The sequence below is a fragment of the Gouania willdenowi genome, chromosome 3 (genome assembly GCF_900634775.1).
Source record: "Gouania willdenowi chromosome 3, fGouWil2.1, whole genome shotgun sequence".
Taxonomy (NCBI): domain Eukaryota; kingdom Metazoa; phylum Chordata; class Actinopteri; order Blenniiformes; family Gobiesocidae; genus Gouania; species Gouania willdenowi.
Window position 1 is genome coordinate 11,322,013 of NC_041046.1, and position 25,876 is coordinate 11,347,888.

The 25,876-nt window shown below is 36.8% G+C and overlaps 1 protein-coding gene across 5 annotated transcripts in view; it reads right to left on the reverse strand.

The window, feature by feature from the left end:
• The window catches only part of arnt2 (aryl-hydrocarbon receptor nuclear translocator 2), a 102,098-nt gene extending 79,321 nt beyond the window's left edge, over positions 1-22,777 (reverse strand). For 2 of the 5 annotated variants that reach the window (XM_028473664.1, XM_028473655.1), the window contains exons 1-4: positions 22,486-22,777; positions 7,368-7,479; positions 5,394-5,441; positions 2,082-2,132 (exon numbers count right to left, since the gene is read on the reverse strand). In XM_028473664.1, coding sequence (XP_028329465.1) covers positions 2,082-2,132; positions 5,394-5,441; positions 7,368-7,479; positions 22,486-22,516 — 242 coding nt within the window. In that variant the 5' untranslated portion in view covers positions 22,517-22,777. Of the gene's footprint in view, positions 1-2,081; positions 2,133-4,889; positions 4,975-5,393; positions 5,442-7,367; positions 7,480-22,485 lie in introns of those variants that run through there. The other 3 variants (XM_028473684.1, XM_028473675.1, XM_028473690.1) reach the window with 2 other exon arrangements.
• Between the last annotated feature and the right edge of the window lie 3,099 nt (positions 22,778-25,876).

Genomic DNA, 25,876 nt, shown 5'->3' on the forward strand with positions numbered 1-25,876 from the left:
CATTTCCGGGCAGTACGAAAATAATGTAGTATTATTTATGAAAATAAAGTTGTATCTTAATAAAATCCTAATTTCATGAGATTAAAGCCATATTTTTTCAAGATTAAAGTTGTAATATTTCAATAAAAAAGAAATGCAAACAGGATATTGTTTGTATTTTATACACAAGGCCATTCAATGTGCTTTACATGATCAAAAAGTGCAACAGAAAACATTCAACAGCCTAAAAAACAGTAAGAACAAACATATTACATCAACAACAAAGTGACCAAAAATCTCAGTCATATGCAGCAGAGAAAAAGAAGAGCATTTTACTTGGATTTCAAAATGTTCCCACGTGATGCTGACTTCAGCTCTGCTGCAGTTTCTTCCACTCTTTGCAGCATAACAACTAAAAGCAGTGTCACCACGTTTACTGTGAGCTTTGGGCTCCACAATCTGACCTGTGTCCATAGATCTGAGAGACCTGCTGGGTTCATATCTGACTAACATCTCACTGATGTATTCTGGACCAAACCCATTCACAGATTTATACACCAGCAGCAGAACTTTAAAATCTATTCTGAGGCTGACTGGGAGCCAGTGTAAAGATTTTAAAACTGGAGTAATGTGTTATGACCTCTTTATTCTGGTTAAAACTTGTGTTACAGGGTTCTGAACCAGCTGTAGCTGTTTGATGCTCTTTTGGGGGATTCCTGTCAGAAGACCATTACAATAGTCCAGTCTGCTGGAGATAAAAGCATGGACCAGTTTCTCCTGATCTTTCTGAGTCATTAAACCTTTCACTCTGGAGATGTTCTTTAGATGGTAGAAGCTGTTTTTGTGATAGATTTGATCTGACTGCTGAATGTAAGATCTGAGTCAATCAGAACACCAAGGTTTTTGACTTGGTCTTTAGCTTTTAAAGATCGAGACTCAAGATACTTGCTGACAGCAGTCCTCTTTTCCTTGTTACCAAAGACAATCACCTCCATCTTGTCATGGTTTAGTTGAAGGAATTGTTCACTCATCCAGAAGTTTGCCTTTTCAAAGCAGTCACAGAACACCTCAATGGAACCATAGTCTGGGTTCAGTGATAGATATAGTTGTGTGTCATTAATCAACCTTACAGTTCTGCAGAATTTGTCCTAAAGGAAGCATATAAAGACTAAACAGAAGGGGTCCAAGAACAGAGCCCTGTGGAACCCCACAGGACATTGGTAATCTGTCAGATTCAAAGTTTCCAATGCTTACAAAATAACTCAAAGTCGGACTTACACCATTGCATTACTTTTCCATTTAGTCCAACCCATGTTTGCAATCTGTGCAACAAAATGTTCTGGTCTACAGTGTCAAATGCAGCACTTAGATCCAATAGAATAAGAACAGATACTTTTCCTGAATCAGTGACCACACATAATGAAATCATAAGCCTTTTGGCCCATCATCAATACACTTTTGTCACTTTAAACACACTTTGCAGATGTTTGAGTTCCAACCAACCAACCAGACTGATTGAAGCAAACAACCTCTTTAGTGAAGAAGGATGTGGCTGGAAGTGGTTGACTTCAGGGGTAATGCTGTTAGATGTGTTAACTTCAACAGCAAATTCTGAGTGCTGTACCATTACAAGTTTTTTAAGATATGGCTTTATTCTCAAAATATTACGACTTTAATCTTGAAATAGTTTTTTTCTGATTTTAATGTGGCGCTAATATGCCATTGTACTAATACAACCTTAATGTGCCATTATTTTTGCTTTATTTATTGTTGCTAGTTAGTGATCTTCTATTCCTTACATATATTTAATGTATTTAATCTTTATTAACCCTCTATATTGTCAATATTTTTTATTAAGCAGACACATGAGTCGTGCAAAAAAAAAAAAAAGAAATAAAACTCATGTTCTATTTAAATAACATAATAACCATCTCTGTTTGGACTGGAGTAGGACTCAGATGGGGACAGCTGTGGCGACATGATGTCCTGATAGCTGGACATGTGCTGACCATGGCCTGAGACTTTGCTAGGGTCAGAAAAGACCAGTTTCCTGTGAAGTCCCTGAGTCCTATCCTCTGAAAGCACAGGCTGGCTTGGCCTACCTGGCATATCTCTCCTTATCCCCTCCAGAAATCTGATCATCATCATCATACCTGCCAAGGACAGAGGGGACATTCATGTAATAGAGTACACAGAGACGCACACAGAGAGAGAACCAAGCAGCTCCACTGTCCACATGCTTTACATGCGATGGTGGTGACATTCTGACGTGTGACACAGGGATGAGAACAATATGATCACAGTTAGCAAAGCAAAACCTCAAAATGACACCAAAGTAACTGGGGTACTATTCAGGGTTGTATTTGTAATCGCATCATTGATAATTAATTAAAACTATGATGTAATTACAATTGTAATCATAACTGAAAAATATGCTGTAATCATAATTTAATTGTAATTGAGGTCAGATAATTGACTTTATAATTGTAATTTGCATGAAATTTTCTATTAAAAACAAAACTGTGGAACCATGTTCTATGACTTACACATAGGCATACGGAGTTAACAATTATTAAAACAAGTTTCTTATCCAGTTTACCCGTCAGTTCTCTTGAGGATCATTTTATAAAACACAAAAAGAAATGAAATCTGGGGTACACTGACAGAAAAAAGTCTCAATGTAACCAAGAGGTGAAAAACAAATCAGATGATGGATAATATGTTTTAGTGTATTATACAGCTGATTTAAGACATGGGTCAAAACTGGCCCATTGTCATAAGAGATGCTAACAGAAAGCTAACACAATTGGAAGGTGTAGTTTTATGGGCTTATTTATTGAAGGCTCAGTAATTGTGATTAATTGTAATTGAACTTTAGTAATTGCAAACCTAACAGTCATTTTCAGAGGGGAAATATTAATTGTAATTGGAAAAATTGCGAGTTAAAGTAATTGTAACTGTGTTGTAATTGAACTTGGATAATTGAAAACGTAATTGTAATTGAAAAATGTCATTGACCCCAACCCTGGCGCTATTCTGTTTGCTGACTAGCTGTTCTCTGGTTAAAATTCTCTAAACTTACCCACTGACATGTCTTGGTTTAAAGAACAGTATTATTTTTGTTTTCTTTAGCGATAATTTGCTAATTACCATGATTTAAAGCTGCAGTATGTAGAATCATGAGTCTGGTATAACCACGCTTCACACTCCCCTCCCTCGTGAACACACACGACTGTGGAGCTCTTAGTGACTTTTCTATGAACTCTATCTTGTGTTATTGGAAGGTTTTCTGATGTTTTAGAGCAGGGGCGTCAAACTCATCATAGTTCAGGGGTCAAATACGGAGCAGTTTGATCTCAAGTGGGCCACAGATTTTATGTAGAAAAACAAGTAATTTCAAAATTATTGTGCCAAAGTTTCACTTCTACGTATACATAAAATACAAAATATGTACGAAAGTGACCATATCCAAGTAATAAGTGAAAAATACTATTCCAAACAGGATCTTCACTTTTAATTTCCTAGATATTGTGACCAATTTATATTTAATTAGGGGAAATATTCTTGTCATAATTTGAGTTTTTCAACTGTTTACCATTGAAAATGACTGCAATCGTGCGATATAAACACCAGGAAATCTGTGAGATTTATGTTTTTGCTGTCATTTTTACTTTCTCCTGCAGGCCAAATTAGAATTGGATGCTACAATGGACCAAATTTGACCCTTTGGACCAGGGGTGTCACTGTTTGCACTTCCACATATAAATAAATGATAAAATATGTACGGCACTGATAATATCAAATCAATAAGTGACAGATATCATTCCCTGCACAAACTTCACTATGAATTTATTGGATTCTGTGGCCAATTTTTATGTACTGTGGGGACATTTTGTGAAATAATTCAAAGAAAATTGATGTATTTTGGAAGAATTGAGTTATTTTAAAAATTTGAGATTAAAAATGAATTCCATCATGTGAGATAAGCATTGGGAAAATGTAAGTTCAACTAATATTGTGACGTTTCATTAAATTTGTGTATTATTTTGGAGATACCTACAACTGAATTAGTTGGTAATTTACACGATTCATGGTTTTTCTCTTTTTTGCTTTCTGCTGCAGGCCGAATTGGATGTTCGAAAATGCTGGATTTGGCTCCCGGGCCTTCAGTTTGACAAGTGTGCTTTAGACTGTTGCTTCTCCACGTAGGTCATCCTTTTTCCGCTTGCTTTGCTGTGTAACTGTTGTGCCTTATGCTGCGATAGAGACTTTTACTATCGATGGGATGTGAACACGCTTGACTTCAGTCGAGCAGCCAATTGTGATGCTCAAAACAGCTCATGGAGAGCTCTGTTTGTAGAAAGATCTCTTTGGATTGGCTGAAATCTAGCGTCACGACCCTGGATTTCTAAAGCTGAAATACAGAGCTAAGAGAAGGAGCACAGGTCGAGAGTCCTCTCAGAACACTTTAAATTACAATATGATCAAAGATTATTGTTGATTTTTGATCAAATGATGCCAAAAAAAACTTACATACTGCAGCTTTAATGGAAATCGATATTAGGCTTTTTAACATGGGAAATACTAGAATGAAATCAACTTAGCATGGGGGAGATTTAATAGAATTGGTTTAAAAAAAAATACAAAAATAAATGAAAAGATTTTCAGTGATATTGTTCAATATTGTTAAAAAATCAACTAAACTGTTCTACATATTGATGTGTGGACCTTGCACTTCTCAGCAACATTTACTGGCACTGGAACACATGGGTCACTATTACTACTGCAGCTTTTAGTCTTTTGCACATTAAACTACTTAGTGTTCATTGAGTCTGTCGGTAAATTTCAAAATCAGAAAAAAAAAAAAAATGTTTAAAGTTGAGGATCAGTGAAAGTGTATCTGTTCTCACATTGACCACATAGAATACATCCAATTTAATGAGTGCAGTTCCTCGGTTGGCCAGTAGAGAGCAGCTCCTCCTTCCCATTATCCCCACAGTTCTTGGTAGATATGCACTGTGACGTCCGCTCAAAAAAAAGAACATTTACTACACAGCATGAAGGGAAAAGAAAAAACTTGAGATGAGCAAAAAGGTGAGACTAAATAATGAGATGCAGTGAGACAGTAACACTGCATAGCAACGAGCTATAGACATAAAACACAAAATGAGTACAATGTGTCACAGTTATAGAGTTCTAAGGTACCACTGATGACACAAATGGAGAAAAATTTTAAACCAAGGAAAGACTTGGTTCTGTTTCATTCTCAATTCCAGGCAAATTTCACGGTAGTTAGAAGAGTTATGAAATATAAATGCACCCAAGTTTTGTGCCAGTTGATACCCTCAAACAATGACTGCATGATCTCTTTAACACAAACATGTCAGGCAGGACCATGTTGTCGAGGGTCTTACCTTGAAAATTTGCTTGGCCCCTCCCCGTCTTCATCATCAAAGTCCATTCTGAGAAACAAGACAGTGAATTAGTACTTCTGTAACGCTAACGGCTGCACACATCCTGAGAAATGAAGTAGTACATGTATCAACAGTGCACTGGTGGGTAGGGATGGGTACCGATACGCACTACCTGTGAATCGATATCGGTACTCAATGGTACCAATTTTTGGTACTTTGGTGTGGTAATAAATTATAAATAATGAAATCTGAAAATGGCCCAAATTACCATAATTATTTTTCATAATAATAATAATAATAATAATAACAAACTTGAACAAATATATCAATCCAACTGTTTTTATTGTAGCTACTTTTTTTAATAAAGCATAAATTAAAAAGCGGCTCTATGTGATTGGAGTATTTTACTAGTCTCTTGGTTTCCCCTTCTGTGCCAAAAAAAACAAGTTTTCGTTCGGTGCTATTGCTATTGCTATTGTGAATTTCTCTTGGAGATGAATAAAGTATCTATCTATCTATCTATCTATCTATCTATCTATCTATCTATCTATCTATCTATCTATCTATCTAGTGCCAGAGCTTAGTTGGTTCCTATCCTGTTCATCCTTAAGACGTACGTGTGGGAGGAGCCTGTTTTGTTTATTCAGCCAGTGTAGCCGCGAGGTGAAGAGAGAGTCTGATTAAAGAGCGGAGCGAGGTGCTCACACATACTTTCTCTTTAATACCGGAAATTTATATATGTGTGTGTGTGTGTGTGTGTGTGTGTATCACAGAACAGGGAAATATCTCTACGCTCCTCATCAGACGTAGCGCTGAAGCCCTGAGCAGCTTGTTCTCCAACTCTCTAGTAGTCGTACAGCAGCTGTTCAGGAGTGAAACTCACATGTTTCTGTGTGAAGCTGAGGTTCAGCACGTGCTCGGTCTGCAGTGCATTTTAGAAAGCTTAGCCATACTTTAGCTACTGCCGTCATGTGCGTGCAATGTTGTGTTCAGGCACCGCACGGGAAATCTCCTACTCTTTCACTCCCTCACAGTCACAAGGATGCGTTGATATGAAAAAGGAATTCGGTCAGTACCTAATAAGGTACCAAAATCATTACCCATCCCTACTGGTGGGGCACTCTCAAATTATTACACAGATAGATTGAATACACGGTAAGGCAGCGGCTGCACGATTCAAAACAAAATCTCAATTTTTTATTTTGAAAACTCAATTTTCAATTTTTATTTTTTTCCCCCATTTTAGAAAAAGACAATGGGTTTAATTATTTCAAGTATTTTCTTTCAATTGAAAAAGTAAAAACTAATTTTCATAATCACAACCCGGGGAGAGAGACTCGTGCCGTGATTACCTTCGTAAACGGGAAAATCAATTTTCCGATTTTGCCTTTTTAAAAATCGACCTAAAAATAATGATCCAATTTTGACTTTAAATTGACAAATCGCCCAGCCTTAACACATGGGTTCATTGATTCTGTCACCTTAAATAAAGCCTTTACCCAAAACGAACACAAGGAACCCTCTTTTGAGCAGCACAGCCAGTTAAAGGCCGAGTTGAGTATTTATTCAAGGTATGGGCAGAAGATGTGTTCTTCCTAAAGGTACGTTCACGCAGTCACACCAAACGCGCTCGCTAAATTATGACACCTTTGAGTTATGTTGGCATTTTTTTGGGTTTGTTGGAGGAATCTAGTGGGGTTAGGATTAGGATTAGGGTAACGAACAACAGTTAATGACAGCCTTAATCACACCTTATTCATGTTAATGACAGGTGTCATGTCTTAATAATGAAAGCCTTATGTATAAAATGTTAAGTGTTACCAAAATGTTTAATGTTTCTTCCTCTATTAGTTGTGTTTGTTGGATTGCACATTTCATGTTGTTTTTAAGAGTTTTAAAGAAGAATAGTTGAAATCTTTTACCTTTCTTCAACCAAAGTTCCTTTTTTCTACCCGTTTTGTTGAAGATACTCACCCTCCTGATCTCCTCTTGCCCCCTCGGCCTGGCATGGCTGCCCCCATCCTCACCTGGCCTGAGCCAACTGCACCTGGCATCACCACTGATCCTGGCAACTCACTTCCCATCTCTACAAGAGAGCAACGGTACAGGGTAAGCTTCAACATCTGTTACACAGAACGTCACTAAAAGGCTGAATTCCATTAAACTACACGTCACAGGGTTTCTCTACTCTTAGAGCTCAGCAATATAATGCCAGCAAGAGATTTTGTCATACAAAATACAAGACATCATAATTTTTATTGATATAGCGTTATTTTAAAGCTTTTTTTGGTGCTAAAGTACTACTTATCTAAATGTTCAACGTTAAATCTAAATTTTGAACATCAAATCTAAATGTTAAATGTTGAATCTAAATATTAAATCTAAATGGTCAATGTAAATCTAAATGTTAAATGTAAATCTAATTGATAAATGTTGAATCTAAATGTTAATAATAATAATCCATCAATTTTATATAGCGCTTTATCATAGACACTCAAAGTCGCTTTACAGAATTAAGGCATTATTCTTTCACTCCACACTTAGTGGTGGTAAGCTACTATTGTAGCCACAGCTGCCCTGGGGCAGACTGACGGAAGCGAGGCTGCCATAGTGCGCCATCAGCCCCTCCGACCACCACCAACACTCACTCACACACTACATTCATACTAGGCAATGTAGGTGAAGTGCCTTGCCCAAGGACACAATGACAGATATCACTGGTGACTGCCAACAGTGGCACCTGGAATTCTCAGTGGTCTCCCATCCAACTACTAACCAGGCCCAGACCTGGTTAGCTTCCGAGATCGGGCAATGACAGACTGGTGTGTTAGATTTAACATTTAAATCTAAATGTTAAATCTAAATGTTAAATTTAAATGTTAAATCTAAATGTTAAATTTAAATGTTAAATCTAAATGTTCAATTTAAATGTTAAATCTTAATCTAAATGGTAAATGTTGAATCTAAATGTTAAATTTAAATGTTAAATCTAAATGTAAATTTAAATGTTAAATCTTAATATAAATGGTAAATGTTAAATCTAAATGGTAAATGTTAAATCTAAATGTTACATCTAAATGTTAAATCTAAATTGTAAATGTTAAATCTAAATGGTAAATGTTAAATCTAAATGGTAAATGTTAAATCTAAATCTAAATGTCATTTTGGTAAAAAGTTAATTCACCGGAAGATCCAAAATCAAAGGTCGTTGACGCAGAGTGGCGTAACGGATGTTAGACTTGGTTGAAGCTTGGATTTTTAAGAGAGAAAAAAATGATCACAAATTTCACAAATATTGCCGTAAAGCTGGTCAAAAGCAACATAAAAAGTTCACACATGTTTTTAAATGTGATTTGTTTCTAAATGTTGCAAATAGTTGCTGTTTATTTTAGCATGCACAGCTTCAATCATCACCCCGTACTTCCCTGTCCACTCCTCTCTGCATGGCACCCCCTCTATCCCACACACTCTTGCCTCACTCACAAGTTTTGCAGAAACATCAAATGTGTTTCTATCTGTGTTCAATGTGAGGTAAATACATGACCAAAAAGAGGGAGCGCTAAAAACAAGTGCTAATGTCTCAACCAGCAACGACTGACTCCATCGCCATAAAACAAACTGCTGCTGCTGCAACACAGACTGTAAAGTCCGAAACAAGCCACACTGCAGAACTCACTCACATGTGCTGTCCCATATGAGGGAAAATGGTAAATTTGTGCAGCTGGCTGCTTTTAAAAGAGCCTGTGTGGCATTTTGCACCAGTGACTTTGACACAAAATCCTGTTTGAACTAAAATACTAGTGTCTCTCACGCACAAATAAATGCGTATAGGGCAGGGCGATATGGCGAAAAAATGTTTTATCACAATATAAATTTGGAAATTTGCGATAATATAAATGACGATAGAAATTACTGCAAACTGCACAAATTTATTGCAAATTTAAAAGAGGAAAACATATGCAAATAAACAAGCTCTTATCTATTTAAGTATGTTTAGACCTTTTGAAATGCTGTTTCGATTTATGTCACTAGATGGCAGCACATGACTTCACATGAAAATATACTGGCTGTGGTTCACACAGCCGACATTTATTACCATAGAGGAATCTATTAATTATTATTTAAATAAGATACACAAAGCTGTTGTTTTTTCAGAAGACGTCGACACTACTTTGATAATAGAGTGTGAAACTAAAAGTTTGTAAAAGATTCTTATTGCATAGGTGGGATTCGAACCAGCATCAAGAAAAACAGTTTCACATGCCAGCAGTCTGCCATAACTACTACACCACCGAGTTAGATACTTGAATTAACTTTTAGGTTAAATAAGTAAGATGAGGTGTTATCATAGATCCACAAATGACATTTGTTGAAATATAATAAAATAGAACTATTACTTCAGTTAAATATTACATTTAATGGATGGATAATTTGGTCAAAGTCTTGTAATTGGCTAATCAAGCAGAATATTTGCCAAAGCTTTACACAATATTTTGTAGTGTTGAGGGTCTGTGAACGGTATAATACCATCCTGCCTTAGCCCCCACACACAAACACTCGTGGTGCGCACACGCATGAATGCGTGCAAACACTCTTGCGCACACAAAACTCTGCAGGTGAGTCAAATGGCTGCGCATCACAGTCTGTAAAATATAAATCACGACGCAACAAATCGATAATTAAATTTGTTGCAAAAGCTTTTAATAGTTGATTTTGATCGATTCCTTGTTGCAGCCTTATTGACAATAATGAAACACAAGTTCCAACAAAGAATAAAGAACAAAGAATTCTCAGAGCTTGCATCTAAAAAATATACCTGTTTAATTCCATTTAAGATATTGTGTTGGGTTCACATCGCCAAGAGCAGAAGTATTGAACTAAAATTCTTAAATGTCTAGTAAGAGACTCTCCACCGCTGCTGAGGTCCAAGCAATTAGATACAGTACCGACATGTACAATCTTACTTTTATATGTTAGCCCTTCCTTTGCAGTCATTGTTTTTTTAAGGATGCACCGAATATTCGTGGCCGGATATTTCAAAAAAAGCCACATTCAGCCTTTGGTTTAGTGAGTTAAAAGCAAGGCCGAATAGTAGCATGTGACGCAATCAAACAACGTGCAGTGATTTTGAGTCGGAAAAGTGTGTGCGCGTTGCTGCAGAACCAGAGCAGCTCCTCCTTTCCACACAAACACAGCCAGACTTTCTCCTTACTGCTCTCCGTCGTACATCACCGCGTAAAAGTTTGAAGCTGTCCAATTCCACAACCGAGTCCGTTGTTAGCGCTGTGAGCCACGAAGCCGTAAAACATTCTCATCATTTCCTCCTTATACTACACCGGGTCTCGCTGCATAAGCAGGTGTAGCATTAGCACAGAGTGCTAACAGCTGTTGTGTGTAAACAATGGCTCTGTGGCTCCAAGCAGTAACTCCCAACATGATCGGCAGCAGAAAAAGAAGTAGTGCAGTTTGGGGCGTCCAGTAGTGCAGTTTTCATTTACATATATGGCAATAAAGTATAATATATATTCTATACTAACACAATGTTGTTTTAGCTGTTAGATAGTTGGAGAGGGAGGAGCTCACATTCTAGGAGGCGTGTTATGTGACATCACTTGCCAACTTGGGCAAAATCCAACTGTCCCATTTAAAGCTGATTTTTACAAAATGTGGAATGACAAGGGAGGGAGGAAACAGAACTTTTTCAACTTTGTCCCTCTGAATGAGGCTAAAGGGATGTATATCACTGTAGCAAAACCATTATAAAGTGAATTTTTTCATCATATCTCCCCTTTAATACACTTTAGGTTTTTGTTGGAATGCATGTTTTGTTTTATTTGAAGGGCTAATATAAATGAAAAACTTTGTTGTGCTTTTTTTTTTTTTAAAGCAAAGGCTACTGGAATATTTAAAAAATGTCAGAATAAATAATAAACATTTACTTTCTTTAAAAAACATGTCTATAAAATGTATTCTAGGCTATTTATGCACTACTTAAAAAAAATTGTGAAAAACTTTCGATATTCGGCCAAGCGTTTATATTTTATTTGGCTTCGGCCACAAATTTCATTTCGGTGCATCCCTATTGTTTTTGTTATGATTTTTTAAAACCTATGAATAAATCAAATCAAAAAGTTTAACGTTTTTATTGAACAAAATGGCCCACATTGCTACTAGTTTTGCAAAAAAAATAAAGGCAAGGCAAATTTATTTGTATAGCGCATTTCATACTCAAGGCAACTCATGTGCTTTACATGATAAAACATTCAATTGTTTAAAATCAATAAGAACATTTAAAATCATCAGTAAAATCAATTAAAATCATCAGTAAAATCAATTAAAATCATCAGTAAAATCATCATGACATCAACAACATGACTAAAAATCTCTCTCAATCATATGCAGTAGAGAAAAAAAGTAAAGATAAAGTAAAGATAAATATTTGGCATGACATTTTTCAGGACAGAAATATTTGAAAAATGTATTATTTTTAATCCATAAAAATTAGAACTCAAAGGAATATTGAAATGCTCCTTTCGGTTAAACTGACCTTAACAACCACTTCAATCAAAGATGGAACCAGAAACTTTGAAATAAAAAAATAATCATGTAAATAATAAATTCTTATATTACAATTATGTTATTTCTTGCTCACCCATTCATCTTGGTTGGCATTCACTCACTCATTCAACCAGATAGAATGGATAGGCCAAACAAACCCAGTGCACTGCATCAAACATAATTAATATTTGATAAAGTGTGCATTTCCCTGCTATGTCTTTACAGAGAAACACAGACAATACAGTAGAGAACTGTCCAAAGAACAGTCTGCTATCATTCATTTATGAAGTGGCTATGACTGGAACACGGCTCTAAACTAGCGTAATCTGATGAAGAGCCTGCATTAGCACAGCACAGGAAACCACACACTTCTATTTTATTCTCCAAAGGGAATAAATAAGGCAGCACTTAGCTGCACTGCTAATTAAGATTAAATCTGTTCATTATTTTTATTTACAATCGTAAATCTTCTGTATCCAGATAGCCGTGCAGGACGCAATCAGCAGGGACCTGTATACCCTGATCACTGACAGCGCTGACAGGGGGGTGAATGACCTCAAAACAATAAGCCTGAGCACATCACTTTGTAAAGCTTTGTATTTTATAAATGAAAATTAACTGTAAAGTTGGGAGAAAAAAATAGATTTGACAATATATCGCGTTTTTTCACTGCGCGATTATCATATGGATCTAAAACATTTTCAAAAAGATTTTTTTAATGAAAAAAACATATGCATTAGCACGTAAACGCCCGGTCACTCGGTGTCAGTGAACCACATCACGGTTACTTTAATAAAATGAGAACTTAACATAATCAGAATCTGTTGTAGAAGCAAAAGTTAAACTACTTTGAAAAACGTAATTTGACAGTTTGATAAACATACCACTTGTTTTTGATATTGGTACTTGAATAACAGTTAGTTACCATTTACTTGTTCTTGCAAGTTTAAAATAAATAAATTGTACTTCATATCATTTTGTACTTGTAAAGGTGAAATTTGCAATGATCAATATCGCAATGTATATCGTATTGTTTAGTATCGGGATATATCGGCATATATACAGTAGTATTGTGAAATACATCGTATCGTCTGATTCATGGGAACACACACCCCTAATGGATTGTCTAGTTTAGTTGAAATGAGAGTGGTTGTCTGTGTGTGTTGCCCTGCGATAGACTGACACCCTGTCTAGGTGTACCCTAGACAGGGTGTCAGCTACCTTTCTGTCTTTTGTTTTTGTTGTTTTAAGTGAAAATCTTAATGAGTCTAAGACATTTAATTTGAAAAGACTAAAGTAGACTAAAATATAAATCTGACCATGCATTTTAATGTTTGTTAATTTCATTAAAGAATTGCTGCTCAGTCACCAAAGCTCTAAACGCGCATACGCACACGCACACACCTCATTAGATCATTTCACATGCTCTTACACCAATTGGATCAGGATGACAGCCAGCTGGAGATAATCCTACAGTGACACAGCATTTCTACATCCCTTGGTATCTGCTCTGAGGTCATTCTAAATCATTGGTTCTTCTTAACCTTTGTGAGCTTCAGGTTACACCTGCCAGGTACAAATCTAATTGATATTACCCTTGGATTATATGTTTATCATATCATACAAACTCCAGTTGTTCTCTATGATAAATTGAATAAATAACACAAACGTTAACCGTTTACTACTTTTGAAAGGTTGAAACTAGGAATGTGCAATATTTCATCGTTTATGATTTATCGTCAAAAACATTCTCACCGGTAAGAATATGTCATCACTCGATATAAACCATAAATTCTCATGTCAGAAATTAGCGAGGGCCACGGGCCATTTGTCCCTCAGTTAAGCCAAGAATGCCCGCCAGAAAAACTGCCCCATTTGTTGTCAACAACTTATTCTCTGGAGCGGAACGTTGCTTACGGAAGCTTTGCACGGTGTGCACCGCCCCCGCACACACCGAAGTCTGTGTGTGTATGTGAGGTGTTCGTCACGGCTACCTGAAGCTACTATACTGCGATACATCATGGACCGCTACTTGGTTAAAACCGGTTAAAACCAGACAACCATCAAACAAAGGGAACCAATTCAAGTTCCTCCGTCAGATCCACCCAAAGTTCCACAAACACGGGGACAGAGATGAACCTGTAGCAACGATTATGAACTGGAAACTTAACTAAAGCTAACTATGCTAAGCTAACACACCGACACACTGACTGAGCTAAGTGCTAACGCTAACCACTCCATATAAGGAATAATAAACCAAGTAAAAAGAACACGTCTTATTGTCATCAAACCACAGAGAGTCACCGATTTGTATATGGTCAGATTTGACACTTGGAAGAATAAAAGCTAAACATGTCACACGTTGTGTGAAATAAATATTAACATAATAACTAATGTCACTATTCATTCATCCCAGTTTGTGAAACGCAATATTTTTTATCATTATCGTGATAAATACAAGAAATTATCGGGATACATTTTTTTTGTCAATATCACCCATCCCTAGTTGAAACCACAACAAACTTCTGAAACAGTTTTTTCTCGTCTTTTTCCTCTTCTCGCTCACTGCTCAGTAACAGACAAGAAAGCACAATAGTCTAGTGGCTTCAACTTGTTTTGTTGCGGCAACACACATGGTATTAAAATCCTACTCCACCAGTCCTTTGAAACGTTCATTTTCCACAGTTTGGATTTCAATCGTATCCTTTGCAAGACAAAATGTCATCGCTTCGGTTACATCTACCACCACTTCCTCGATTTATCGTACGGAGCGCCCACATCGAATGTCTGTGTTAAAGTTGTTGGTTTTGCCTGTGTGGCTCCTGCTCTACTCACCTTTTCACTTTTGGATTGAGCTGCATTTTTCTGTCAAAGTTGGCTTGCATTAAGGCATTAAGATATTTATGTCTGAACTAGGCCCAAGCCCAACGCAGTTTAAACAAAAAGACATCGTCATCAACATCCCCCACCAGATTGGTTCTTATTATAACTAACAGCCTTTTCCTAAATGTTCTAAATCTAAGAACTTAGATGTATACATAACAAAATATGATCACATCAGAATATAAAATGACTAACCATCTTAAATGGTTTCTAAGAAAAGTTGTCCCTTTTGAAGATACCACGAACAGAGTAAAAACAAGTTCTGATGAACTACGGTCGGGCCCGTGGCCCGCGCCGAATAGCACTACCACGTTGCCGAGAATTCAGTGAAACGACTCGGTTTCACCAAGAAAAACAAATGAAATTGTGCGATGTCAAATCGGAATCTAAGTTGAATTGCCTTTGAAACAATATATCACACGACTATGGTCCTCGCCCCCCCTCCCCCCTTTATAAAAAGGTCTCATAGAGGGTGTTGACATCAGCTCATAGAATATCAATGTGAAATTACAGCCCGATTCAGCGAGCATTAATGGAGGAGTAGTCATTTAAAATGGTACATACGGAGTAATGGGCCCCATTCATATATTGGTATGTGTCAATGATTCGGGACCACCAACTGTCGCAATATTTGACTCACAACGAAATGAGAAAAACACTTTAATGGAAATTACCAAAAAAAGAGGGGTGGAGCCCTGGGCCCCTAATTGAATTGTGCAAGGCATAATCGTAATCTACAATGAATTAGCTTTATTTATGCTCCCATAAATTTTGAAGTGACTGGAAATGGGGGGCCTTATTTAAAAAAAAAAATAGTGCTCTCATCATATTCATACCAAACTGCATTCCGATCTAAAGAGAACTAACAGAAGAGTAGTCATTTGAAAAATGGGGCAACCGTTTTTTTTTTTTTGCTTTTGGGGCCCCTTAGGGGGAAAAAACAATTGCATGCTTCTCATTTTCGAACTCCATTAAGGTATTGATACCCTGAAGCCACACACCGAATTTGGTTATCCAATCTTAAACAGTTTCTGAGAAAAGCTGTCCCCTTTAACTCGGACGGAGGAACACACGAACGGACGGAGCTCGAATCTATATCCCCCTTCCACTTTGTGGCGGGGAAAAAAAAGTTTGCTAGCTTCATGCTAAGATCTATGGGAAAACCCATGTATATGCTCATGCTAACATTTACCGCGATCAGCGGTGATTTATATAACACACTGTTTATGCTTAACTTTCACAAACAGTTTTCGGAGAGTTATCAAACAGTACACTTAAACATACAAGCTTTGTGGGCGGGGGATAAATTACTATACTATATTACTGAAGTACTGAGGGACCAACTCTTCACTTTCACCTTCTCTCACATAGTTAAGGATCAAAAGGGGAAGGGGTAAACAAACCAAGGCACTAGGCTTTACAGGCCTATACTACAAAGCTAGATAATTCTATCCTGGATTTATCTCCGTTAGCGGGCTTCAACTATAACATTCTCAGTCAAAGAGAAGCTGTACTACGAATCTTGATATCAACTCGCTAAGTTAAGCAAGGTGAATCCAGCCTGGCTACGTGCGCGCACTTGTGGCAGAGGTGGAGATTGCAGCGTCAGACCAATCACAATCACAGAGGAACTGAAGAGCAATTTACGTCACAATTGAGGAATAATTCTTAAAAAATATGAATAATTAAAATCCATAATTCAGACCAAAAACAACACTGTTGCTGCAGTAAAAGCAGCAATGAAGGAATGCAGGAATTGATGAGTGTTAATGCTTAAATTAGTGAGATTATAAACAGAGAATAAACAGACACTGATGAGTTTCACTTTCACTTTTACCTTGTCTGTGGCTCTAATGCTGTGTTCATACAGCTCAGCCTACATCATAAGATGGACAATATTTGTATTTTATATTATCTTACAGGACTGAGGCTCTCTGCATCACCACAGAATACACAATCTCGTTATATCTCGGAAGCTAAGCAGGGCCACAGTGTGGTGGCAGTCGCCCTAGTGGCATCTGTCATTATTTCCTTGGGCAAGACACTTCACACACATTGCATAGTAAGTGTGTGAGTGAGTGTTGGTGGTGGTTGAAGGGGCCGATGGCGCACTATGGCAGCCTCGCTTCCGTCAGTCTGCCCCAGGACAGCTGTGGCTACAATAGTAGCTTACCACCAGTAGGTGTGGAGTGAAAGAAAAATTCCTTAATTCTGTAAAGCAATTTTGAGTTCCCAAAAAAAATGCTATATATAATTGATGTATTATTATTATCGGTCTGAAAGCGTCCGACGCACAGGCTTCATCAGCTGACTAATGTAGATCAGTCTATCAAATAAAAATCTCTATATGTCCTAAAGGATGTCATCGGTATATGAAATGATTGCATTGATGTCTAAATATTCTCTTACGTGGGCGTGTCAGGAGCCTGGACCGGAGAATACGTGCAGGAAAGAAGCGCGTAAAAAAGCGCTTAAGTCCAAACCAGAGAATAGAGCTCCTCAGTGTCTTTGTACTACTGCCATTGTTTGACAATACATTTTTCAATGTATTCATTGTTCATTCACATAGCAACTCCTTTTATGCTGATGATAAGCACCCACCTGTTTTTTCGTATTTAATTTTCATTTAAATTGGCGATGAAGTGACAGAGTGTGAGGTGTGAGTGTGATTCTGATGCAGATCTCTGACCTCTACACAACTGTTCCAGTACTCTGTTTAGAGTGATTATCACAAGGTGTTATCTGCATTTACTGCCTCACTAATTCACTGATGGTGTTGACTTCAGCTATAATTATTCTTCTGTTAATCTTCCTTAACCCTAAACAATGTGGCTATAAGTTTATGTCAGTTAGCCTTATCTAAAGCATATCTGCAGCGAGCTGTCTTTACAGAGTTACTTTTTATAGTTAATCAGTCAAGCTATAATTTGTAACGGATGTTGAATTGTATTTGCTGTTGGAAATTCTATGGCTCTGTGGGTTTTTTGTTGTTTTTTTACATAATAAGCTGGCACTTTTAAATGAGTAGTAATGAGAACAAAATGAGACCACTTGGGGAAGTCACTAGTTCATTGTTCTCAGTTACATTTTGCCCCTTTGATTTATTAATATTTACTATAAAACATTAAATTTGAGCAACTTTATTTTTGATTTTTTTTTTTACGTTGTATTGTTGAAATACAGTTTGCACAAGTTTGCCTTTTCTTATTTATCAGTGGCATTACAGACCTTATTTTTATTGTGTACAGTGTTAATCGTCAAAATTTCTTTTTTTATTTTAGTAGTGTTTTACTTTATTTATTGAACTTCATTTGATATTGATTAAGAAACTCACCCTAACGCTGACAGTGTTTGCACTATTCAAATATGAAAAACAAACAGTAGAAACACAAACCATGAAAATGAAATGTAGCAAGGCATCAACCGCTGAAACATACACTAATTGGCCTACATTAGCATCCATACATTAGCATACAGAATAAAAATCTGAATATTGGATAAAGCCTGCATTAAACCTCTTGTTTCATTGGGTAGACATAGACAGAAAAGCAAAAAGTATTTACAGATGGAATATTTGGTGTATAATTTCATCACTCGATACATTAGAAATGACTGTTAAACGCCACAGAAGAAAAAAGAAAAGAAAATTTCCCCATGTTTTTACTAATAAAATATTTTCATTCAGTTTGATTTCATTCTCTTTTTATTTACCCTGTGTTTACCTGTAGCTACCCCTACATCTCAGGGGCGGATTCACAAAGATTTAGGGGTATCAAAACGTGTGTAAACGTCACTCCACGTGCTAATAAACCATACAAACCCTAGGGAATCAGGAGTGCGCAGCTGTTGCACGTCGCAATGCGCCCTCAATCCATTTAGCGTGTTTCCCTCTAATGAATATGTATAGTAGGCGGAGCGCACAAGGGGAGCAAAACATGGGAGGAGGACATGCAAAAAAATGAATGCAGTGGGAGCAATGCAATTCATCAAATCTGGAACTGTTTGCGGTGATTGTTTTAGCACAGGAAAATAGTACGACTGACAAGCAGGTGCAAACACACACACAGAGATCTGCTGCAGTAAATGTTGACACAAAACACAGTGGAGATGGAAAAAACGCTACAGTTAACCATTCTAGTATAAGAAAATAATTCAAATAAAACAATAGTCAATATTAACAGCCACTGAATGAGAAAATAAACAGTGAGTAAAGTGTGTGTGAGGGAGAGAAAAAGCTGCACACCTACAGCAGTGCGTGTGTGGAGTCGGGTGATGCTGCGGTGGGGAGAGGATGCTGTGAGCGCTATGAACGTACTTTAGCCGAGACTATTTATTTAATAAGAGCCTTAAAATACATAGAAGGGCTGGGCGGTATGATCAAAAATGTATATCACTGTATTTTTCTAAATTCTAACGGTTTCACAGTATATGACGGTATTTTTTTTTTTCATGCATAATCAGGTGTTTACAGAATTTTCTACTGGTTCAGAGATGAATTACTGCAGTAGATTGACTTAGGATGGTCTATTTTACTGTCATGATGAGTGAATATTGTAGAATAATTCCACACTAGTAGTAAATAATACAAGTTTGTAACAGCAGCCCAATAGCTCTTTGCCGCGCTAGCTTAGCTTTAGCATTAGCTTGATTTCTAGCTTTAAATGCTGCATACTCAGTAGTGTGATGGTTTCTTATGGTGAATAAGGTAGCGTTTTGTTTGCAGCTCCACCAGGACTTATTTCCGTGTTATAGAAATTACAAATTGCGATCCTTTGCTCTCTTTTTGTGTATTACTGCCAAACTGCCAACATGCTAAGCTAACCATACCTCCATGTCCGTGAGTGTTGTTCTCCTGTAGCAGAGGCATGTGCACATGCAGCTTCAGAGCTTTCAATTGTGTCTTTCTAATCCATTTACTAGGGATGTAACGATTAATTGTAAGGCAGTTAAAAATCTATTCATAGGTATCACGGTTCACATCGATACTGTGAAAATTGAATCGCAGTACTTTTTTTAAACAGCAGAGGGTGCTATTTAACCTTCTCTTGTCCAGTAGAGTTGGCGGCGGGCGGAATCTGCTACTACTCTCTGTTTGGCCACCTTCTACTCTTAAACATGTTCATAAATGATTTCTTACCCGTTTAGCACCGAAAGAATATCTATAATATTATGTGAATATCTGTAAGAGTCACGTTTTTCTATTAGCTCTGTCTGCTAGCGCATAACATCTCTTCTTCACTGCAAGAATTTCTGCATGCCAACCGACCACTGAGTTATCAGCGCCCTCTGCTGGTCCAAACAAATATCTAACGTAAAAACGGTGAAATGACTGTTTTTTGTTTTTTTTTTAAGTCCAATTGTTAAGGCACAAAATACATTTTCAGTTGCACTTTTAAAAAGAAAAATAACTATTATGCAATTTTGCATTGTTTACTATAGAACCAGAATTTAAATTAATAGGCTTCTTTTTCATTTGTATTATTCCTTTATTTATTTCATTGAAGATTTATTTTTAGTTAAATTGCATTGTTTTGAATAGTTTATCAAGGGATTCTTTTGACAATGAAAAATAAAAGAAAAATAATACAGCATTTTCCCCAAAAAAATAAAAGAATTCAGTCATTTGTGTACAGTCCCATTTTGTAAAATAAATCGTGAGAGAATCGTATCGTGAATCCAGTATCGTGAATCGAATCGTATCGGGAGTTGAGTGAATTTTTACATCCCTACCAATTACACATATGATTTACACAGCAACTAACACCAGAGCGCTACTGTTTACCTTCCTATTTAGAAGTGCACCCTTGAAAAGGGTCCGGTCTGAAACGCGGCGCAGCATAGCGTTCCGAAAGTTGAGTAATCAAATACACCAGTACGGTGGTATATTAAAAGTTAATATCATAACAAAAATATATACCGGTAATCTGTATGAACCGGTATACCGCCCAGCCTTATATGAATATAATGATTAAAGTGGATGAACAGAAGCATAAAGATGCGGACATTCACATGGATTAATTATGCACACAGACATCGGCAAATGAAACAGGCTTAATCATGAAGCACCAGAGCTTCCCTAATGACGTGCGGATCATCATAAAGTTTATTTTTTCTTAAAAAATATCTTGTATAGTGGAGGTAGAGCAGCTGTTGCACTACCACTGTCTTTGATTGGCCAAAGTACGTCTCCTATCTCCTTCTCCTCTTCAGCATAAAGTTCTTATTATGTGGTCTTCTATGTTGGAGCCAAAATGAAAAGGTTTGTTGTGTGTTTTATCCCGATAGACGTGATACGTCACGTTCGCCCCCTGTCCAATCAGAACCTTTCCCAACCTACAGACCTAAAGCTGAATAAACCTATTTTTCATGTAAAGCTCAATTCGGAATTACTATTTCCATGTAAACACGAAGCAGAACACTTTCATTCTGAATATTTTGTCAGAATAATTAATTTTGTATTTAAAAAACATCATGTAACTGTGGCCAATGTCTGTGTTTAAAGAATAGTAACTGACCGTGCTGTTTTCTCTGAGCAGCAGACCTTAGCATAGGGTGACTGACCTTGACCCAGTCCTGGTTTTCAGACTTACATCCTGTGTCCTGGTTGATTTCCCCCAAACCATTGATTTGTCGTGGTTTTTCATAAGCTCAGTCCCATTTGTCCAGTTTATTAATAAATAGAAGTCTGTTGCTACTGACAGAATAGACCCTGAAAGTAGCAGCGCATATCGTTTAAAAATGTGAACTGTGTGACCTGTCAATCACAACAGTTGCCATAGTAGCGCTTGCAATATAAACCCATTAGAAAGCTAAAAAGTCTTCCATGCCTTTGCAACTAGATGCTGATTGGTCGATAGCATTGACAATGTTACTCATTCACTTCCTCTCATGCTTTCTCCTTTGACATGCCAAAAAAAAACTAGGTTTGTTTTTTTTTTTAATTATTATTTAAAACAATTCTATGTTAACTTAAAATTTGGCCTTTATTGACTGATGGCCACTTTAAATTTGTTCCAAAGGCTGAACCAAGGAAGAAAAACAAATGTAATTCATGCAAACTTTTTTTTAAATTACAAATAAAAAGATATGCAAAGTTCATTTTGAAAATATATCGTCATCTTTGGTTAAATTGCTGTCCTGGTTTTGAGTTTTAAAAATCTGGTCACTACCTTAACAGGCAGAACTGTAGTCCTCAATGATCTCTCACTGATAGAATCAACAGGCGATGGTCAAACAATACAGTGGAGTCAGTCATTGTATGGCAGCATCCTTTTATCGTTCGTACTAAAGCCAAATGTCCCAGTGTATTAGAGAACAGAGGACGGACGGTGATTTAGGACAACGATATGCAAAGTAACCTTTTGTATGGCGTGAATAATGCACCGTGTGCGGGCTGAGCTAAACTAACGAACTGAGCTAGCTTCACTGACACGACCTGGAGCACAAATATAACAACCACAGAGTGTGAAAACACACAAAGTGCCCCGTTTATCATCACTTTGACCTTAGGTTAGCTGCTTCCGTGCTGCTAAAGGCGGTATGGTGGCCGTGGGCTCGGTGGGGGGAAGGGGATGGATGCTGGGGCCAGGCCTTTAGCTCCGTGGACACCACGGCCCAAACAAACACAGCAGAGAACACGGTAGAGACTTACCGGACGGGTTGACCGCTGCGGGGGTTGCCATGTTCCTTCAACGATAGAAAAAAGGAAAGAAAAAAAACAACAACAACGAGCCAAACAGCGGCGATATGGATGACGCACAATACGGCTCGAGCGCCCCCGTGAGAGAGCGTGTAATGTCCGCGGGTTGGCACGCGAGGCTTGGTGCAGCTTCACATCCGTTAAAGCGGAGGGAGAGTAACCGGGTGAAGGCGGACAAAGCAGCCTGATCCTGGGGAGGCTGGATGGTCTCACAGCACAGCAGACTTCAGCTAAATGCAAGATGTCTGAATGGTAACACCGCGAGATTTTCTACTGCTGGAATAAATTATTGTTCCTCTGACTGACTGACTGACTGACTGCTGTGATTATATCTGTACATCACCATCGGTTCACCACATACTTATTGATGCTTTATTACTGATTAATTAATGAAATAAATACACAAATGCATTCCTGGACACCTGCTTATTACATAACATAACATAACACAACACAACACAACATAGCATAATATAACAACAAAATATAACATAACATAACATAACATAACAATATAACATAACATAACACAACACAACACAACACAACATAACATAACATAACATAACAATATAACATAACATAACAATATAACATAACATAACAATATAACATAACATAATATAACAACATAGCATAACATAACATAACAATATAACATAGCACAACATAACATAATATAACAACATAGCACAACATAACATAACAATATAACATAGCACAACATAACATAATATAACAACATAGCACAACATAACATAACAATATAACATAGCACAACATAACATAATATAACATAACATAATGATTCAATATAGTATAAAATAATATAATACAAAAGTGGTTCCCAACCTTTTTTGGATCGCGACTTCACAAATGTCTGGTGACCCCAAACAACTTTTTTAATTTTGTTTTTTTGTTTTGTTTTTTCTTGTCTGCACATGCTGTCAAAGGTCAAAACTTCAAGAAGTGCAAACTTCCTTATTTTCATACTTTGTTTAATCATTTGGTCAAGATTGTTTCACAAAACCACCCCACAAATGGAAACACACATACTTTTATAATTGGTCCAAGCATAATGCTGTTTCATGTTTAGCTTCCCTCTAAAGTTATAACCATCTGTCTGTCTGTCAACAGTTTATCTATGTTTACATGTCGCAGTTTATTTTTTGTTTCATGCATTATCTGTGCAGTCTTAAATTTGACCAGATCCCCAAACGTTATTAAATTTCACCAAGTGATGTCACCATGCTGTTGCAATGCAACACATTTGCAAAGCAGAAAGTCAATGTTTTAAAGGTACCAGGGCTGTACATCTACTCATCAGTCATAGCATTAAAGCCTAATGTTGTGTAGGTCCCTGTTTGGCTGCCAAAACACTCCTGACTAATCAAAGCACAAACTCATGTGGACTAGACATGGTGGGCAATAGATAAAGTGGTAGAGCAAGTCATCTTCACAATGGTGCTGATGATATCGTGCATCACTATCGTTGGCTGTAGTGACCTTTTACCAACTAAACCATGGTTGAAATTTTAAAAAGATCAATTGTTATTAGTGAGGATGCAGGAGGCATCCTACACCGTCTGTCCTATTTTGACATCACAAGTACAAGCACAACTCACAGGAACTTTTAGTAGAAGCTACTAAAATGTTCAGAAAGTTCCTGTGAGTTTTGCTTGTACTTTTATAAATTGTAACTTTTTGAATAATTAATTCTTTGTGAAAATGCATTGACTTTTCAGCTCTGATCCCATTTTTAGAGTGGAGCTGCTCCAGTTTTTAACTTCAAATCTTTATTTGAATCTAACTATTATTGCTATTATTTATTTCCAGTATTTTTTGTTTAAGGGATTGATTTCGCTATGTATTAAACTCATTTGTGTATACGTATCAATATGACCATCTCAAGGGGAATGGACTTGTTGGATAAAGGGAAATGTGTGCATAATACAACAGTTTGTAAACTACAAATTACATTGTAATCACTAACCACACATGAATAAAAAGTTTTTTTTTTGTATTGTTTTTTAATTGTTTTTTTGTTTTCTACATGCACAGACTTTTTTTTTTTAATTTTTTAATCATCCATACAAATACATGATATGGCCTAAATTCAAGGTTAATGTTGGATGAGACACAGGAAAGAGTTTAGATGAGCCTGCATACACAAATAAATAATGTATAACATGAGTTAAGGGTACTTGCATGAGGCAATAGCGTTTGAGAGGAGGTTGCTAGGCTAATGGCAATGCTAGGTTAGTGCTAATGCTAGGATAATGCTATTGCTAGGCTAATTTTAACTAGTACAATGCTAATGCTAGCTAATGGTTATGCTAATGCTAGTAAATGCTAAAAGCTAATTTTAATTCTAATGCTAATGTCACCTAATTTTATTGGTTAGCTAAGGTTAGCTAATTTGAATGCTAATTCTAGCTAATGATATTGCTAGCTAATTTTAATGCTAATGCTAGTGAATGGTAATGCTAGTGAATGGTAATGCTAGTTCATGCTAATGCGAATGGTAGGTCAATGCTAAGCTAATGTAATGCTAGCTTATGCTAATTGGGGGTCAATGGTAGGTTAATGCTAATGTAACACTACGCTAATACATCAGTTGCATTTTCTTCAGGAAATGCAAATATTCTAGTTCATTTTTGTTAAATGTCTGTTATGAAATTATTGATTGAGTTCATAATTCAAAACAAACATTTCTCCACGCTCTATCTCTCTGACTGTTTTCACTCTGGCAGCTTTATCATTTTCACAAACAGCATCTTACAAAAGTAAGTACCACCCCCGCATTTGAGCAGAGTTTTAATCTAGATAGCATTGGCTGTGTGTTATAAGATGACTTTTCTAAGTAATACCAAAGTTTCAGAAAGATATTACACCATTGTTGCAAAATGAGAGGGAGAGTTTTGTGAGCTACAGGAATCAGCAGACGGAGAGTCAATATTAAAGTTAGAGATTAACTTGACAATTTGTTCTCGTTGGCATGGAGCAAGTGTAGAAAATGAATTACTTGCTGTAAAGCTGGAAGAATCTGAGACGTACTGATGTAAAAGTCAAACTGTGCAGATATAGTTTAATATTCTGGTTCGCAAAGATTTCATTTTATATCATTATTTTTGTTCGAAAAAAAAGTTGAAGGGGCTATGGTTGGTTTGAACTCAAGAAGCTTTAGCTCTAAAAGAAAGTATTTCATCATGTTTTACTGTAAATGATTTGCTAATGAACACAAGCGTCTGGAAAAAAAAGAGCAGTTAAGTGATGTAGAGTCACGCTGTGTGTGTGTGTGTGTGTGTGTGTGTGTGTGTGTGTGTGTGTCCTCTTTAAAGAC